We start from the raw sequence: 18,572 nt of genomic DNA on the forward strand, positions 1-18,572 counted from the left end.
CCACCATATCACGACCTTTCCTATGGAAGTGACTCCAATGTTATTGTTATTTTTAACTCCTGAACCCTCATTCCTTGCTTCCTCTGATGCCCCTGCCAACCTGGCCAGCAGCCTCTGTGCTGTCCCTGAGACTGGGAAGCCTGGCTAATGCCCTCTGATGTCGATCCCGCTGGTGGTTGGGGTCAGACCCCCATCCTCTTCTTGCTAGTTCTAAAGAACGCACCAGAAAGGCATAAAAATATTCACAGATTTTCACCCCACCTCCCTTTTTTGTTTTCTTCTGGGGCAGAGGAAAAAGCTGATTCATTACTTGTCATGTGCTGAAGGGTGCCCGTAGTGTAAAATAATCAACGGTCTTGGGAGAGGTAGCTGGGCCGCTTGCACACGAGGCTGTGTTACTTTCCAGCCTGTGCTCCCCTTCACCCTGGGTTCATATCTTCTTCCCGTGCGGGAGTCTGTGGATGTTTTCTCTGCAGCCCTGACTCCATGCCCCATCCCAGCTGTGTGAGTCCCTTTTGATTGGGAGGAGAAAAGGGTAGACTCGGGAATGTGGATCACATGCAGGAAGGCTGCTGACATTCACTCCTCAGTTCACATACCTGGCTCCCGTCCCCTGGCAGAAGGGGACACAGTCCACCCTCTGATTTTCCAGCCTGCTTCTGGGAGCCTGAGTGATGTCACAGAGCTGCATCTGCGACAGGATCCCCTGCACTCAGTCACTGGCTGCTCTGTGTTCAATCCATTGCAGTTACATTAATGTAGTGTTGCCAGCAGATCCCTTGCTTATACGATGTACGGTGTAATAAAAACCAGGCAGTGCTACTTTCTTTGGGCTACTATTTTTATTTGGTGGTTATTTCTTTTGTGTTCTGCCTTCGCTAATGTTTTGGTTCTATTTCAAAATATGATTAAACAGAATGAGGAGCTGTTTGACACTCTGCCCTGTTTTAAATCTGAGCTGTACTTGAGTAGCCGGGACAGTCTAATGGCCTGTGTTCCTTTGTTCTGAGAGTTCCTTGAAAAGGCCAAAGAAAAAAAGCCAGACCTAAATCTTTAAATGGCTTAGGACCCCCAAACAATCCCTCCAACAAACTAAAGTCTGTTAAAAAATAATTGAAATGTTAGGTAAGTTAAATATAAAAAAGGGCCTCCTTATTAATCCCCCGTTGCTTCTGCTGGCACGTGTCATATTTTCAAGGTACAGTATCAGGAGAACACTGTCATTTAGTGACATATTAGGGCCATATATCATGAGAACATCGCCTTGGTAGAGGATACGGGCACTAAAAGACACGATTCTGGCCAGACAGAGCAACAGGGGGTCTTACTTCTTTTCTCCAACCCCTTGCACTCCCCCCCTACCTTTTTCTTTAATCTCCCTCTGTGTTGCAGAGAAGTGAATTTCTTCATGGGATATGACTTGTTGCAAAATAATCGGGGGGCCCCAGTGGGCTTCATAAAGTCTTTTAAATGTCTGGGCTTCAAGGGCAGCTTTGTTCAGAGTTTGCACCGTTAGCTGGGCCAGGGGAGGCCACGTTTGCCAGGGTCCAGGTCTCTGGGGTAAACGCTCGCCGAGCCTAGACTGGGGGAAGAAAGAATAACACTCCCAGATGGAGTGTGATAAATTGTGCGATGTTTTGCAAGATGCTTTCCCATAAAGACTCCAAAAGTGTGGCTGTGGGATGCTGCCAGCCTCCTGGGAGAGTACCCCTCGCCCCCGCCCGGGCTCAATTCAAGGAAGAAACCTGAGGACTTGGAGGCTTTTGGTCCAGGCTCTGGTCTGTCTGGCAAATGACAGGGCACTCAGAGACTGAGACTTGTTTTGAGTTTTTAAGTCAGAGACATCATCTGTCTTTCCTCAAAGGCACTATTTTTACTCTTGTGTTCAAAATGAAATCACAAACTAAGGTTTATAATGGTCTGAAAATGGAGAGTGCTTAACAAAGGCAAACATTTAAATTTCTCGGCTGCAAGGAAGAGATGGCTCATCTTAGCCTCTAAACCCAGCAGTATGCCATAGTGATGAAATCACCGACTGTGATATCAGCGAGTCCTGGGTTTGAATCTCTGCCGTGGTGAAGCTGGGTAAGCCATTTAACCTCTCTGAGACTCAGTTCTACCCATAAAATAGGGGTAAATCAGTGCGTTCCTCAGGTTTGTTGTGAAGGTTAAAAAGGACATAATACACGAAACGCGTTGAGCACAGTCTGGCAAATAATAGATGTTCCATAAATGTCAGGTGCTATTATTCTGAATCGTTCAGCAACCTGCCTGGAAAACTATTGTTGCCACTTCATTGTTTGGTTAGAGATGGATCAGCCCTGTGACTTTGGTTATTGCAGGGATTTGCAAAAGTGGTGGCAATTGGGGAAGTGGTTCAGAAAGATCTGGAAATGTTACTTTACGTTAAAAGCAAGGGCCATCGACCAAAGATATTTTAAAATAAACAGAAACATAAGAGACTTCATTGCCGCAGACCTGTATTACAGGAAATGCTAAAGAAAGTTCTTTAAGCTGCAGGGAAATAATGAGAGGGAAGCTTGTATTTTACAGGAAGTAACGTAAAACATCAGAAATGGTAGATATCTGTATAAATAAAAAAGGCTATGTTTCCTCTCAATTTCATTAAAATACATGACTCTTTACAGCAAATAATAAAGTAAAAGCAAGGGCCATTGACACCTCCCGCCTCTACTGACCTCAGATGCCTCCCACCTCTTGTACTGACCTCACTCAGTTGGGGAAGAGAAGAGACCTCAGCTGGGAAATTTGGGTTATTTTCCCTATCAAACGCACTTTCTTCGCTTTAGAAATGGTTTTGTTAGTGTTTTTTCGACTTTCGTTGAGCTGAGAGACATGGCCCAGAGCCTCGTATTTGTACACTAAGGCTTTGGAGTGTCCCAAACTGCCTTTCCTTTTTTTTTTTTTTTTTTTTTTCCTCCGAGCTCTTCCTGTGCAGGAGTTATGAAGAAGTCAATTGTACTATCAGTAACAAAGAAGAAGCAAGTCAAAGCTTAATTGAAATAATAAATCATCAATCACATTTACTACTGCCATTGGCAACCACTGAGCTATCTCAGTCTCTCCCCACCCCCTCCCAGCGCCCCCCCCACCATGATTATTTTCTAAGAGATTAAGAACAGATTTTGTCCAGAGGAGACCAGCTGGAGCACGTACAAACTTGTGTTGTCTCCTTTCTGAGGCTCATGCTCCCTTGCAAAGGATTTCCCCGGACCACATGTTCCAGAGAGGGAATCACTTTACTTTTTGGATTCTCAAAACCGGTGACATCAATGAAGCCTGCCCCCTCTGGATCTTTTCTTTCAGTTTTTGTCTACATTTCTGCATTCTAGAACTGTAACGTTTTGCAGTTAGAGCTGTTTATTGGAGTTTTGGCCCATCCCTTCTGTGGCATCTTTCACAGGTTACCTTCTAACAGGGCAGGGAACATGGCGGGAGACCTCACATGTCCGCCCCAGGTGGCCTGTCTTTCCAGAAAATTTCCAGACTCGCTCAACTACATACTAATCTAGTCCTGAACTCTCAACAGTCATGTAGGAGCTAACCTAATTTTAATATGATGCACCCATAAATTTTAATGCTGTGTTTTAGCAACTAACCTCCCTGGCTATCCTCTTAATCCAGGTCTGGGAACCAGGTTCTCTTCCCAAGTTCATTGCTAGCTAGCTCTGAGGGACCTGAGACACTTAACTTCATTGTGTGCCATTCCTCCAACTGCAAATCTTAGGAAACCTGTGAGGATTAATGAAATAATGTCTGCAGAACTCTTTAGAAGAAAAGTGCTATGTAAACATGAAGTATTATTCTTCTGTTTATGAGACATTTTATAATATTGCCTAGGAGAAATTGTGACTGGTGTTCGAAAGTACCATAAAGTTCCTTTTTCGGCTCTTTCGGGCCTGGAATTGGGTTACAATGGAGCACTTCAAGGAAAAGTTGACCTCTTTGACTACATGTGTGGGGAGACTGGGAATTCCAAGGAGAATACATGCGCTGATGTTGGATCACCTTCCTCCTTGGGAAACTTGACGCAAAACATCTGTATTCCTAAAAACAAATTCCTCTGTGAGCAATTTTGAGACTCTCAAATAGTGAAACACTACCGTGTGGGCACTTCAAACAAATTCGGTAATAAAGAGAATTTGACTAAGGGTCTTAGTGTCCTATTTGCGCTCACTGACAACGATAGCTTTTGAGTCAAGGTGGAATTCTTTTCTGTAGTTCTCACTTGGTGTCAGAAGTTACACTGCAGTGTTTGTGTGATCTGCTAACGTCTGATGTCTTGTCCCCTCTAAGCACGTGTACATTTCCAGACCATAGATAGGAAGCTTGCTGCGTGGTTTCTTTCCTGTTCACACAGCACTGGGTGCAATGGCACATGGGCCAAGCCTTTGGTTCAGCTGCTTTAGAACTTCCACTCCTTTCCTTCTCCGAGTCACTGTGCTGGGCATCCATCCCCTGACAGTAGCTGATGACAGAGGGAACGCCTGATTCAGAATTACTATGGGTCCAGCCCCATGGATATTTGCATTTTGATAGGGGAATCCATCTCTAGGGCCCCTCCCTAAAAAAGACTACAGTGAGGAAATGACACAGGGGTGTGTGCATATATGCAGCAAGGCAGGGTAGTCTGGAGGGTTTTTAATTTAGGAAAGAGAGTCACTTCTACCTCTTTATCCTCTCTACTGATATCACCTGGCCCATGCGCTTTATTGACATATTTTGTTGTTCATTTGGGGCAGAAAAAAATATTACAACTTCACGGCCTTCTTGATTTTCTGAAAAAGGATTTGGCACTTAGAATTTGCAAGTTCGCCAAATGACCGCTATTTGCCTCCAAGGCAGGCTTTGCTTTCATAAAAGCCAAGGATGGAAGGAAAATAACACCATCTTCTAGAGGAAGAGACTCATGTGGTCTGCCACCTTCCTAATATGGCTAATCACATGGAGGATCAGCAGGCAAGGCACCAGGTATTTTCATTTTCCTTATTTCGAGAGATTTGTGTTGCTGTTTCATAGTCTAGAAATACAGCATCTGCCAGCCGACGTTTCTCCCTGATCACTCTCATCATATCAGCTGCTGTGTTGTCCTCTCCAGATTTTTTATTTTATTATTATGCTTAAATATAAATGAAAGGTCAGGTAATACTTTCCATAGTCCATAATAGGATTGCGCCTGGAAAAATCTTAGAAAAAAAAAATATCTTCAAGACACTGGCTTGAAATAAAACAAAAGCATCTCAAAAACATTTTTTTTTTTTCTCGTTGAGAAAAGCAAACAGGAAAATCTCAGAATGGCGATTTGCTATCTTCTCTAACCAGCCGCCCCCCCCGCGCTCCGCGCCGCCAAATCAGCGAGAGATCATTTCCCACCATGCCAGACACTGAAAAATGCTCAGGAGGCACTGGCGGGTCTCTTGGCACATTTCCTAAGCCCAAGGGACTCTGTGCTGCCATCTAGTGGCAGATCTTAGATACAGCAAGCTGGCTGCTGGAATCCTGTTTGAACTTGGCTGCGCCGGAGCTGTGGTTTGGCTCCCGTCCCTATAGAGCTTTGTTGCCAGCTATGTAAGTTTTTTTCTTTATTACTCCCTATGCCCCTCTTTTCTTTTTGTTTGTTGGCACTTCATTTCATGTGCCCCCAGAGGCTGTGTTTTGAATTTTGATATATTTGGTCTTTCTGAAAGGAGGCAATAATGCAAACAGATGCCTTTGACAACAGGTAAATCACAGGCTGGCTGACCCTAGAAAGTGGTAAACATGGAGAGACAGAGACTGAGAATGAAAAATGTGATGGCGTTTATTACTCGTAGGCACTGGCTAGGTTGGTTTTTAAGAATGTTCTGACATTTTCCTCCAGAGCATTTTTACCACCATTTCTGTGGCTTAGATTTGGGGAGACTCAAACTCAGGTTGGAATCTTGGGGAAAATTTGCTTGGGGACGTGAGTCTGGCTGTCAGAGGTGTGATAGGCATAGATACCTATCAATATACAAAATAGTGCATCTTTCATTGTTACCAGAAAACAGCTGGTGTTTGTAGACCTTCCCATGGTTGATGATGACACAGCTCCTTGGAGCTATTCAGCTCTTGTTAGAGAGCTCATTTCACATATGTGGAACCACCTGGAAGGTATTAATCTCTCCTGGGGCCTTAGGACTATGACATTCTTTAGTACTTGTGTGTATCCTGCATGCTGGGAAGTAGCAAAGTGCAGCATTTAAGCACGTGCCTTTGGAGTCGGACCTCTATTTGTATTCCAGATCTTCCTCTTGTGTGACCTGGGCAAGTTTACTAATGTTGGTTCCTCATCTGTAAAATGGGGATGATGTGGAATTTTTTTGTGAAATAATGCATATACTATTCTTAGCACAGAGCCTGATACATAGAAAGTGTTCAGTAAGTGTGAGTCAGTGTCAGAAAACATTTTGTGAATGAAAACGTGAACCGAATGAGCCATGACCTTGAGTAAGAGCAGAGGACACTTGGTGCACGTGGGGATGAGGCGGCCAGTGGAGAGGGATTCCTGAAGACACGGCATTGCGTGTGCCCCTTCTCACCAGAGCTGCTGGCTTGAAGACCAGTGTTTTTGTCTCTTGACAAAATCAGGGAAAGCAAAGTGAGTGGTCTTAATTAACCTGTGCTTGAATTTATTCTGTAGCTGCTGGACTCAATTAAGAAGATGGAGGAATCAGCCTCTCACCAGCGATTCTCTGCAGTTTTTCTTTCTTTCTTTGAGGGCCTGGGATTCTGAGCTTGTGCTCTATATCCATGCAACCAGGCAGCTGGGAAATGATCAGGTCTGGCAGCTCTGTACCAGCGTGACCCTTGGTAGATATAAAAAAACTCCAAGTGTTGTCAGAAGGGGGAAAAAACCTCACTAAACCTACAGCTAAAGTTTAGGTTTATTTCTCTCTGTGCGAGCGTGTGTGTGTGTGTGTGTGTGTGTGTGTGTGTGAGTACACAAAAAATTCCAGAAGTGAATCTACAAATCATCTGGTTGAAATAAATTTTCTGCTGAACTATAATTACGAGCTATTTATTATGGATCTTGGGATCTTGCTATGGATTTTGATTGGCTGCTAGGTTTCTAATTTAGCAAAGAATTCCTATATGTAAGAGACTGTGTGTCTTCCTATACATTAGACCCCAAATTTTGACTTTACACCCACTCTGACTACTATTAGAGTTTTTACTTCCTTGTGTCTGAGGAGTCTTCCTTTCAGAGAGGAGATGCACTTGGGGGTTGGGGGGTGGCTTTTCCTTAAGGCTGCAGCCAGCTTTGCTGAATGCATAAAGCCGAGGTAACAGATGCTCTGAGGTAATGCCCTGGGTGGGGCAGCTGGTATCAAACTATGGCTTTGAGTAACTGCACTTTGCAAAGCTAAGTCACTGTTCATAATGCCAAGCAGCATAGACACCTGATCGTTGTTCTAGATTACTTTGGTGGTGGCAAAAGGGCTCTATTAATTTTTAAGGATGTACCTCTTTAATTTGAATTGTGACCATAACTATGTATTATGTTTGTATTTAAGAAAAAAATATGAACATAACTCAAAGGGCCATGACTTACAGTGAGTCATGATGCCACCATTATTATGAAGAAGAGAGGGTGAGGGAAGGAGAGTTGCAGGGCTCGGAGCCAGGATACCTGGGTTCAGGTTGCAGGCAGCCGTTCACGCCGGGACTGTGGACAGCTCCCGAGCCCACCTCAGCCCCGTTGGTACTAAGAACGCTCCCCGCACAGTGGTGGTTCTCAGCCTGGGCTGCACACTGGAATTACCTGGGGAGCCTGGTCCTGAGATAAATCAGATCTGAGCTTCAGGGAATGGGAGACAGTGCCAGGCTTTGTTAAGAACTGCACACGGGTTCTGATTAGCAGGCAAGGGTGAGGATCACTGCTAGCCCTATGAGAACCTTTATCACATAACACCAAAAAGGGGGAAAGGAAAGGAGACTGGATTACTCAGGTCAACCACACCTTACAATCAGACACCAATAACCAATAAACGAAGAAACAGAAGGTCTGCACACCAGCCCTGCAGGAGTGGGTACAGTGCTGAGAACTGATGCTCGCTCTTTGAGTGGCCAGGCAGGTGTTGGGACGGCCCCATCAGTGTGTTTACCACATTGGCCTCGGTAATGATGGCCATTTTCTACGTGGGGGCATTTGAGCAGCACCGATCGGGGTGGGCTCATTATTCCCATGCTTCAGTGGCCTTGCAAAGCCATCAGCGCAGTGAGACAACAAGACTGTGTAGAAATAGAGCTGTTGGAAAGGTGAGGCTCACCTGTGCCCAGGCTCCATATACCTTACTCTGGGGGAGGAGTGATTGGTGAGTTGGAGGGAGTGGGGTTCTGGGACTCTCGGAGGTTCTGCTCATTCAAAAAGGGAGGAGAGGACAATTTGGACTCATTTTAGAATCATTTTAGCCCCTGGGAACATCTTGAGGGGCTCTGCAACTCCTAGGGAATTGGAGGGCAGCACAGAAGGTGACATGTTTTATCTGAGAACTGCTTTAGAGCTAGAATTTGGTGTATGGGCTCAGCTTGGACCCCAGGTCCCCAACACACACACACATACACACACACACACACACACACACTTAAACACTCTCACACCCCTCACCCCCCACACCCCTCCTTGGTGCTGGAATAGAAGTGGGGAGATCTTCCTTATTCTTGACATTGAAGCATACTGGTTACACTTGTGAAACTTCCCAAGGTCATTGTCAGGGCTGAGTCAGGATTTCTCCTGCACATATTCCAGGAGGGTTCTGAATTCATCTCGAGGTCAGAGGGCTGGTCAGTTGCTCCTCTCTGATCTCTCCCTAAATCAGGCAATGAATGTGGCCATCCCAGCCTTAACTCAGGGTAGGGCGTGGGCATTGTACACATTTGAGAGCTCAATATCGAAATCCACCTCTGCCACTGCAAAGCTGTATGATCTTGAAAAAGTCATAGACCTGCTCTGAACAGCAGTTTTCTTGCTTATAAACAAGAGATAGTGATAATACTTATCTCACAGCATTTCAATAGGAATGGAAGCCACGGCACCTAGCATTTAGTAGAACCTTGTTACAGCTCCAATCTCGTTGAAGTGTTGTGATACAGTATTTTTGGTTCATGTGCATCCTGTTCTCCAAACAGGTATATGCATCATATCTGGATCTTCTTGAAGTCATTTTAATAGCTAACTTTTCAGGATAAAACCAAAGATGCAAATGCTCACCACACTGTCATTAGCATAAGTGCTAATATAATGCAGCTGTCCCACAGCTATAAAACACTGACTCCTGTGTCTCTGCTTGGCATAGGGAATATTATCTTTTCTCTTACTGAGCCGATTCAATACTCAACTTTGTCATTATTTGAGTTGGAACTTTAGATTGCTGCATTTTAATGCACTCTACTATTAAGGATTGTTGGACGGCCGTGTGCAAATATTTTTGTTCTCACGATGCAGTCCTGGCCCAGGTAGCCCAATGGGCAAAATATGATTTACACAAATATTATCATTTCTATAGTGTGTACTAAAAAGAAACCTTAGAGCAGGGCGGGAGAAAGCCTCTCTCTCTCTCTCTCTCTCTCTCTCTCTCTCTCTCTCTCTCTGTCTCTCTCTCGGAGTTCGGTTATCTAGGTTAAATTGGCTGGTAAAGAAGAGACTTTTCATCCCCTTTCATCTGCCCCTAATCTCAATTTATTCCTGGAAGGATATTTTTGTTCCAGAAAGAGCAAAATCTCATTTGCTATCACAGAGTTTTCTCACCAAGATGAAGGCAAGATAGGAAGAGGGAAGCTAGGAAAACCTCAGCCATGTGCTAGGATTCCGGGGATTCTGTTTTGAAGTTGATTTCAGATGTTTCTTGTCCTTTTTGCCTAGAACAAGGAAGTGACCTGTAAGAGAGAGAAGTGCCCAGTGCTGTCGAGAGACTGTGCCCTGGCCATCAAGCAGAGGGGAGCCTGTTGTGAGCGGTGCAAAGGTAATTTATGTTTTGGCTGCCTTTTCTGGCTGCTCCTGCGAGCATTTTACTTTCTCTTTCTCTCGCCTTTCTCTTCACTCAGCTCTTGGCTTGGGTGCAAGTGGGTGTTGGGAGGGAAGCTGCTGTGTGTGTGAGTGTTGGGGGTTGGTAGTAAGGGGGGTCCTCCTAGTGGGGGATGAAAGTATGGCGAGCATCTATATCGTTGGTTTATTTTCTGAGGCAAGTTGTTAAAATGCCACAGAAGAGATGTAAACATGATGCCTCTGCAGGTTGGTACACACGCACGCAAGCCTGTTCTGTCACGAAGTTTCAACACTCAGTTTTTCGAGGCTCTACGCTCGCCCTGCCCACCTCTGCCAGAGGAGTCTTTTAGACCAATTTTTATCATTTTGGTCCCTATTAAAGTTGTTTCTTTCCTTCCAAATTAAATCTAAGTCCTTCCCTTTGTCTTTGAAGCATCTCTAAAATGCCCTTACTCCACCCCCATCTTCTGTGGCCTTCTGGCACGCCTGTCTCTCTCAAACACACTGTTCTAGGTTGCCTCTGCCTTAGCTCAGGTCTCTCCCCCAACCTGCCCAGATGCCGCCTGTGCTCAAGGTCCCCCAGCCCTCATCCCTCACTTTCCTGGTTAAGTTTCCATGGCATCCAGAAGTTCACACAGATACTTCAGTGATGTGCTTTTTCATTGTCTTGTTTGTGTTCAGTAGACCCTCAGCTCCTCAGGACAGGAGCCAGGTCACGCTCTGAGGTCATCTAGTGTATGTCAGTGTATGCAGTGTGGTCCCCCAGAGGTCAAAATGAGCACAGTGATTCAGGATGTGGGCTCCGGAGTCACACTGCCAAGTCCAAATCCAAAAGTCCTGGGTTGCAAAGAGATTTCTCACCCTGAAGATGCATCCTGGGTCGCAGAGTGTTCCCCAAAAGTTCATGTCCATTAGGAACCTCAGAATGTGACCTTAATTGGAAATGGGATCTTTGGAGATGTAATTAGTTAAGATAAGGTCATACCGGATTAAGGTGGCTGCAAATCCAATATGACTGGTGTCTTTATATGAAGAGCAGACAGAGACACACAGAGAAGGTGGCTGTATAACAAGAGGGGCAGGTATAGACGCCTGGGCTCTGTTGCTGAGATTCAGACTCACTTGCCCTGGGGCGGGGGGCTAAGGCATCTGTCTTTTGAAGAAGCTCCCAGGAGATTTAATGTGCAGCCTGGGTGGGAACCTCTGAAAGAGATCTTGACCAGGTGATTTCTACCCCCACAGAAGAATATCCTTTTTTGGAGCTGCAAAGGGGAGGCTCCCTTCTGTAGAGCTCTCAAAAGGAGCTCCACAGAGACCAAGTAAACTAAAGCGCCATTTCTAGTGATAACCCACAAGTCTCTACGCTCAAGGAGGACTTTGAACTTTTCAACGCACACTATTATATGAAATCCACACATCAAGGATTAATGCCAAGTTGTTTGTGAGTAACTATAGTTATTGTAGTTACTATTTATAGACTTAAACTATAATGTTTAAGTCTATAAATAAACAAGAGGCAGAGGTTGGAGTTGTGTTGCCTCAAGCCAAGGAATGCCTCGGGTTACCAGGAGCTGGGAAAAGGCCAGGAGGGTTCTTCCCTAGAAGCTTCAGATGAGCATGGCCCTGCCAACACCTTGATTTTGGACTTCTACTTTCCAGAACTGTGAGAGAATAATACATTTCTGTTGTCTTAAGCCTCCAAGCTGGTGGTAATTTGTCACAGCAGCCTGAGAAACTAATACCCCAACGTTTTCACTTGAGCAGATAGAGACATGGAACCTCTTTCTACCCCAGTTCCCTCTCCTGTTAAATGAGGATAATAATTGTGTCGGAGGGAGCTAATGGCGAGACACAGTCAATGTGTTTAGCAAAGTGCCTGGCAGTTAATATAATATAGTAGGTGCTCTGTAAATACCTGATGGACTTGACTATAAAAATGCGTCTTCCAAAGCCTTTTGGAGCAGGAGAAATTAACCATTTACTTCTCACCTCTTTCCTACGGAGTTGGGAGGCAGATGTTTTACTCACGTGACTTCTGAGAGCTATTGATGCAAGACCTGAAATAGTAACTTCTTAGGAGTCTCCCAAGCTGATGGTCAGATAAAGTAATTACAGTTAAGAATACATTACTGGGACTTCCCTGGTGGTCCAGTGGTAAAGAATCCGGCTTCCAATGCAGCGGTCGTGGGTTCGATCCCTGGTGGGCGAACTAAGATCCCACGTGCCTCGGGGCAGCTAAACCTTCGCACCACGACTACTGAGCTTGTCCGCTTCAACAAGAGAGCCCATGTGCCACAAACGACAGTGCCCAGGTGCCCTGGAGTCTGCGGGCCACAACTAGAGAGAGAAAACAACAACAACAACAATAAAACCTGCACGCCACAACTAGAAAGAAGCCCGCGCACTGCAACGGAAGATCCCGCACGCCTCACCAAAGATCCCACGTGCCGCAACTCAGACCTGATGCAGCCAAAATAAATAAATAAAATTAAATTAAAAAAAGAAAAGAATACATTACTGAGCCAATGTGTGTCTAAGTTATTGTTGATTCACCTTAAAGAACCTCTTCTATTTAATTATTTTTTTTACGGCTGATTTGCCATCTTCATCTTGCAAGGCTGCCTCGCCAGTGAGAAATGAGTTGGATGCTACAGGGCGGAAGCAGAATGTGTGAAGGAACCATGCCCGAGGCATTAGGTTCATTTTCCGTTAACCGTAGTACAGGAGGGCACTTTGGGTTGCTGTAGTGTGTAACCCACTTTCCTTCTTGTCCTGCTGTTTCCTTTATCATCATTCTTTCCTTTGATCATCCTAATCTTCCAAGGGAAAATGATACTTGTGACAAATACATTTCATGAGTATTCTTTTTGAGCTTAAGATGATAAAGTCTCTTCAAATTAAACTGGACCCGAGAATAGACCAGTGAATTCAGCGCCCTGAGTGCTCTTTCTGACAGTAAAGTCCAGGCCTTTTGGGGGAGATCAAAATCCCCAGTCTGCCCTGAGGTGGACCTTCCTGAGAGAGACTCCTGAAAAGTGCTGACTTGTCAGGCTGTAGAGGGGGCATCTTAAGATGCCCCCTTCATTTTCTCTATTTCTACTCCATAATACAGTTTTTGTCTCCTGTGTTTTAAGGGACACAGTTGTATTTGCACTGGTTTATTTATGTTTTTCTGATTAGAATAGTTACATATGCTCATAGAAGAAGCTTTTAAAAATAGGCTAAGGGCTTCCCTGGTGGCGCAGTAGTTGAGAGTCTGCCTGCCGATGCAGGGGACATGGGTTCGTGACCCGGTCCGGGAGGATCCTACATGCCGCGGAGCGGCTGGGCTCGTGAGCCATGGCCGCTGAGCCTGCGCGTCCGGAGCCTGTGCTCTGCAATGGGAGAGGTCACAACGGTGAGAGGCCCGCGTACCGCAAAAAAAAAAAAAAAAAGGCTAAACTGTGGAAAAGCAGAAAATAAATTACTCATAATCCCACCACCCAGTTAACTATTTAATTAACTATTAAATAGTTAATATTCGATATATATTTTCTGCATTTTTTCCCCATGTCGAGGTGTTTACCTAGTTGATATCTTACTATTGAATTGTGTTATTTGGTTTTTTTTTTTGCTTTTTTTTTCTTCTCCCACTTAACATCAGGGCATAACATCTTCTCAACTTGTTTGGAAATACTGTCCTTAATGGGCACATAACATTCTGTGTGGGAACGTACCAACATTCATTGGGTCATTTCTCCATTCCTGGGCATTTAGGTTATACCCTGGACTTTAGCATTGGGCAAGGGTAAGTACAAGAAGCTGAGACCAAAGAATATGTGCAGTAAAGGAATAACGACCAAAAAGGGAGGATTACCTCCCTTTTTGGGAGCATTACCTGGGTAGAGAGGAGATCTTGGTGTGAACCCAGAAACCACTCTGGATTTGGCCTCCCCAGGAATCTGGGCAAACCTCTCCTCCCCATCTCGTGTCCTCTGATCACACAGTGGGACAAGGACAGCAACAAATCCTCAGTGTGGTGCAGATACTCTGAGACAACCGCGGCAGCTGTGCTTCTCCTAAGTCCTCTTCCAACGGGCGTGCTCTGTGCTAACACTGGAGGTTTTAACTTTTACTTAGAATGATTCAGTGAGGAGTCATAGTAATGAGGAGTTTGTTGATAATACTTTATTTTAGAGCAGAATGATGTCCAGGCAAGATTATCTCAGGGTCAATTTTGTTTGTTTTTTTTTGCGGTCGACGCATACATTCGACTGTGCTAAATCTGTAACATGAAGCCCATTTTACAGATGAGGAACTGACTTAACGATTTGCACTAAGTCACAAAAAGTTTGCAATGGTTAGCCAGGACTCGCACCCTGTTCCTACAGACCTGGGGCCCTGTGCCTGGCAGGGGAAGGGCCTGGAACACCCGCGGGCGCTCCCGATCCACAGCCACCGCTGCTCTTGCTCTCGGGGACCCTGTGCCGCGCTGGCAGCGACCAGCGCCAACCGGTAGGAGGAGGAGGGAGGCGGGATGCAGGACATCCACCGGGGCCACACCGACTTCCGCCCGCGACTCCGAGGCTCCTCCCACCAGGGCTTCCCGCCTCCGGAACCCAGCCCCCTTCTCTCCTTCCGGGGCGGGTCCGGGAAGCGGATTCAGGGCGTTGAAGGGACCTCAAAGCCCTTCCGGCCAGTTAACGCAGGGTGACAGGAGAGCTGATGGACTTAATTCTCCTGTATTTTGAAAGTCATTTGCGTTAAGAGGTACCCCCTTATGCTGTTTTTAAAGCTGATCACCAGACAGATCCGGCGTCTTGTAAAGGTGAGCACAGCACTACCTAACCTGGCAGAATGGGTGAAGGGTGTGGGTCTAACAGGCTTCCCAGCAAAGACACGCCTTCTAGAAAACCTTTCTACCATCAGCAGGCACGCGGGAAGGGGAAATCTAGTATTGCTAACCGGATGGAACAATAGTCCAAGCCAGTTGCTTTGAGTTTCCCTGGAGTATTGTTTGTGTTTGTTTGTTCTTCCTCTTACCTGGGGGAATTGTGAGTGTAAGCCGTGTTTCTCAAAATGCAGTGGACCAAAGACTTACCTATGATAATGCAGCTTCCTGGGCCTTGCCCAGTAACAGTAGTAACTGAGATACTGATCATCTTCATCAAAATTGCAGGGGCTCGAACATATATATAGGCCTTACGCAGGGCCAGGCACTGGATCCCCACAGCCTGCTGAGGGAGGTACTATCATAGCCCCATTTTACACATGAAGTGGTGGCACTGAGAGCCCCAAGGCGACAGAGCTAGTAAATGACAGCGATGGGGGACAGACTGGTCTCACCATTAGGCTTGCAGGCCTGCTGTATCACAAGCTCTGCCCCCGGTTCCCTGAGTCTACATTTTCAGGTCACCACCGGGACTCTCATGGGGGCTGAGGCTTGAGAACCACTGCTACCAGGTAAAGAAAGGAAAGGAAGAGAGAAGGTGGGCCTTTTTCATGAAGGAATGAGAAGCACATCTGTGAGAGGCTCTTGGTCGATATCTGCCCTGGTCAGTGCATCTTTGGGGTGAAATCTCTTTGCCCCTCGTAGCTGTGAGGCTGTGATCCTTTGCTCTCCTGCTATTTTGAATTTTTTTTTTAATCATTAGAATGATGGTATAAAAAAGAAAGAAAAGTAGATAATGACCAAGAAAATGTAACTCAAATGTTGAAGTGCTGGTGAATGGTTATCAAAACTCTTCCTAGTTATTCAGTTGTGTAAATAAATGGCGGGGAGGGTGGTGGGACTTGAGCTCCAAGAACTGGCAAAGGACTTCCCATCATTTGCTGAAACTTTTTTTTTTCTTTTCCAACTTCTTTCTCTTCCTCAGCATAATTATTTTCAATTTTAACTTTATTTTTAATTTTAACTACTGATGTAGTAGCTATCTCACTACTACATCAATACATTACCATACTAAAAATTTAAACAAGGGAGTAAAGTCTTTTCTGAGCTACAAAACCCCACTCTTTTCAGAAATAACAACTGTTATCAATTTATTGTGTCTTTCCCAGACCTTTTCCAGTTTATTACGTATACACACATTTATATATATGTGTAATTTTGTATGTGTGGTTTTATTTTTACATAAATGAAATTAAATAGTAATTATTCTTTCACAGTTTGCTTTTTAAAAATATCTCTACAGTAATATGATTTAGGAATTTTCCCATGCCAGTTCATGCTTTTTAGTTGTGTGGATCCCATAGCACAGACGTACAATAATTTATTTAACGTCTCCCTGTTGACAGACATTTAGACTTTCAGTTTTATGCCAAGCTACAGGGAACCAACTTGCCATTCTTGCTGTGCCCCTGTGTGTCTGATGCTCAAAGACAAACCTGGAAATCAAAGTGCTGTGGGGAGAGGCGTGCACAGGTTAAATTGTAATTGTCTCCAAAAGAGGCAAGGCTAGTCTCCTTTCCTATTCCTTTGAGAGTTTTCAAGCCTTTCTTCCTAAAAGATTATGATAGACTAGAGGAGAAGTTGGTATTACACTTAGCAACATTTAGGCAAATCAGCTGCTTTTGCCTTAAAAACTTGTGCACATAGCCACGTTGCCCATACACTGCCCATATAGCCAACTGTTTATTTGAGACTGCCACGTGCACACTCCTATCCCAGTTCTTTCCTGCTCTGGGTTTCTCCCATGTTACAAGGGATATTTTCCTCCTCCTTTCTGTGGTTTTGTGAGAAATGGTATCAAGTTCCTTTTAAAGAACCTAACTGAGGGTCAGCAATTCTTTTCTGTTTTTCAGTGAAATATAGAAAGCACTGACAGTTGTCAACAAATTAAGACTTGAATGGTGGTATTTTTGCAAAATTTCACCCAATGAACTGAACTGCAGTAACAGAATCAACTAAGTTTAGAATATAGGCTAGATGAAGAAAGGGGGACTGTTTTACATGCCTCTTATTTCTAAGAATTATTTTTCAATGAGAAAATATCATCATCCTCATTTTTATCATCTCAGTTATCAAGCATGCTTCACATTTGAGGCATTTGAAGACTCTCTGAAGTTATTACTTTTTGTTTTGTTACTTCCAATAGGGGGAAAGTACAGAAAGAAGAAGGCATCTCATCAGCTCATTCTTTCTTGGACAGTCTCTTAAGAAATTTGGGCCATTTAAAATTCCCATATTAATTTATGCTTATGTTTATATCTGTATTCTATGTGTACTGATGTATATTTGGGAACACTTGTAATTGGTGTTCATAGTTTATTTGTAATTATGTGGAGTCTCGTTTCATTCCTTGAAATAATTACAGAAGTTTATATTACATCCATAAAGACTATGCTCATTCTCTATGGGTCTTTAAGGATCATTCCTATTGTTTGTTTTGAGGCCAGGCTCAGTGATGATATTGTTCCTACAGGAAAACAAGGTCTTCTCTATGTTGGTCACCTTCTGGTGTGATGAAAAGTGGAACCTGCTTGTATTTACCAAGAGCTTTAACCCTTTGAGAAAGCCGTGGCGTTTGCTTTTCCACTTAGTGCTGTTGAAGCCCTGTGGGTGGTGAGGTGTGAATTGTCTGGTTGATTTTAAAACCTTTATCCTCACCTGTTACCTTCATAGTTGTAGTCCCAAAGGGATGTGTTTCCCCACAGTGCTGGATACTGGGTTAGTTGGTTTATGCTCACCACTTAGTCCTCACAACAGCAGGGTCACTTCTGTCTTTCTCATTTTATGTATGAGGAAACCGAAGGCTCAGAGAACTTAAATCACTCACTTGCCAAGGTGTTAGTGACGCAGAGATCAACCAGAGGGGATCCGAGACCTCAAGGAGCTTGCTCTACTGGAGGGACAAAAAAATACCCTCCAACGGGGTAAGTTCTCCAGGGAAGGTGTGCCAGAGTGCAGAGGGCAAGGGGAGTGTGCTGGGGAAGGCTTTCCAGAAGAGGCAACTCATTTTTGTAATCAAGAAGGAGTTCACATCCAAAGAGAGCTGTTTGCGGGAAGCTCCTAGGTGAAGGTCGTGATCCACACAGAGGCATGGAGTAGTTCTTAGGCATTGCCCGCCACCCATGATCACCTAGGGCGTTTGTTAAAATACCATTTCCTGGGCTTTTAAGTTTTTGTTTGTTGATTGTTTACGGGAGGGTGGGGGGTGGTCAGACAAAAACGTGAAGAATCCTATCATGACTTCTGCTTATTTTCCTCTGAAGAAGATGTTGGTATTTAAAAGGAAGCAGTAGAGTAAATCTGCTGAGACAGAAATATGAAAACTCATATTTCCAAAAGGATTTTTAGGAAGGTTGTGTGTGTGTGTGTGTGTGTGTGTGTGTGTGTGTGTGTGTGTATAGGCATTTGTGTTCTTGTTTGCTTCAATCAGATGGCTCATATGTTCCATTCATTCATTCATTCAACAAGTATTTACTGATCCCACGCCAGGTATTTATTGGATACCTGGCACTGCTTACCACATTGTTCTTACCTTTTATGAAGCCAGATTATTCTTTCAAACAAAAAAGTAAGTAAATTATAACTTATTCTTCTCAAGCAAGTGTTTCAGTGTAC

At 44.5% G+C, this 18,572-nt stretch overlaps 1 protein-coding gene across 2 annotated transcripts in view; it reads left to right on the plus strand.

The window, feature by feature from the left end:
• Window positions 1–18,572, plus strand: part of BMPER (BMP binding endothelial regulator) — a 263,417-nt gene that overhangs the window by 21,632 nt on the left and 223,213 nt on the right. For both annotated transcript variants that reach the window (XM_079932454.1, XM_079932455.1), the window contains exon 3: window positions 9,905–10,004. In XM_079932454.1, coding sequence (XP_079788580.1) covers window positions 9,905–10,004 — 100 coding nt within the window. The remainder of the gene's footprint in view (window positions 1–9,904; window positions 10,005–18,572) is intronic.

This window comes from Stenella coeruleoalba (assembly GCF_951394435.1).
Source record: "Stenella coeruleoalba genome assembly, chromosome: 9".
Classification (NCBI taxonomy): domain Eukaryota; kingdom Metazoa; phylum Chordata; class Mammalia; order Artiodactyla; family Delphinidae; genus Stenella; species Stenella coeruleoalba.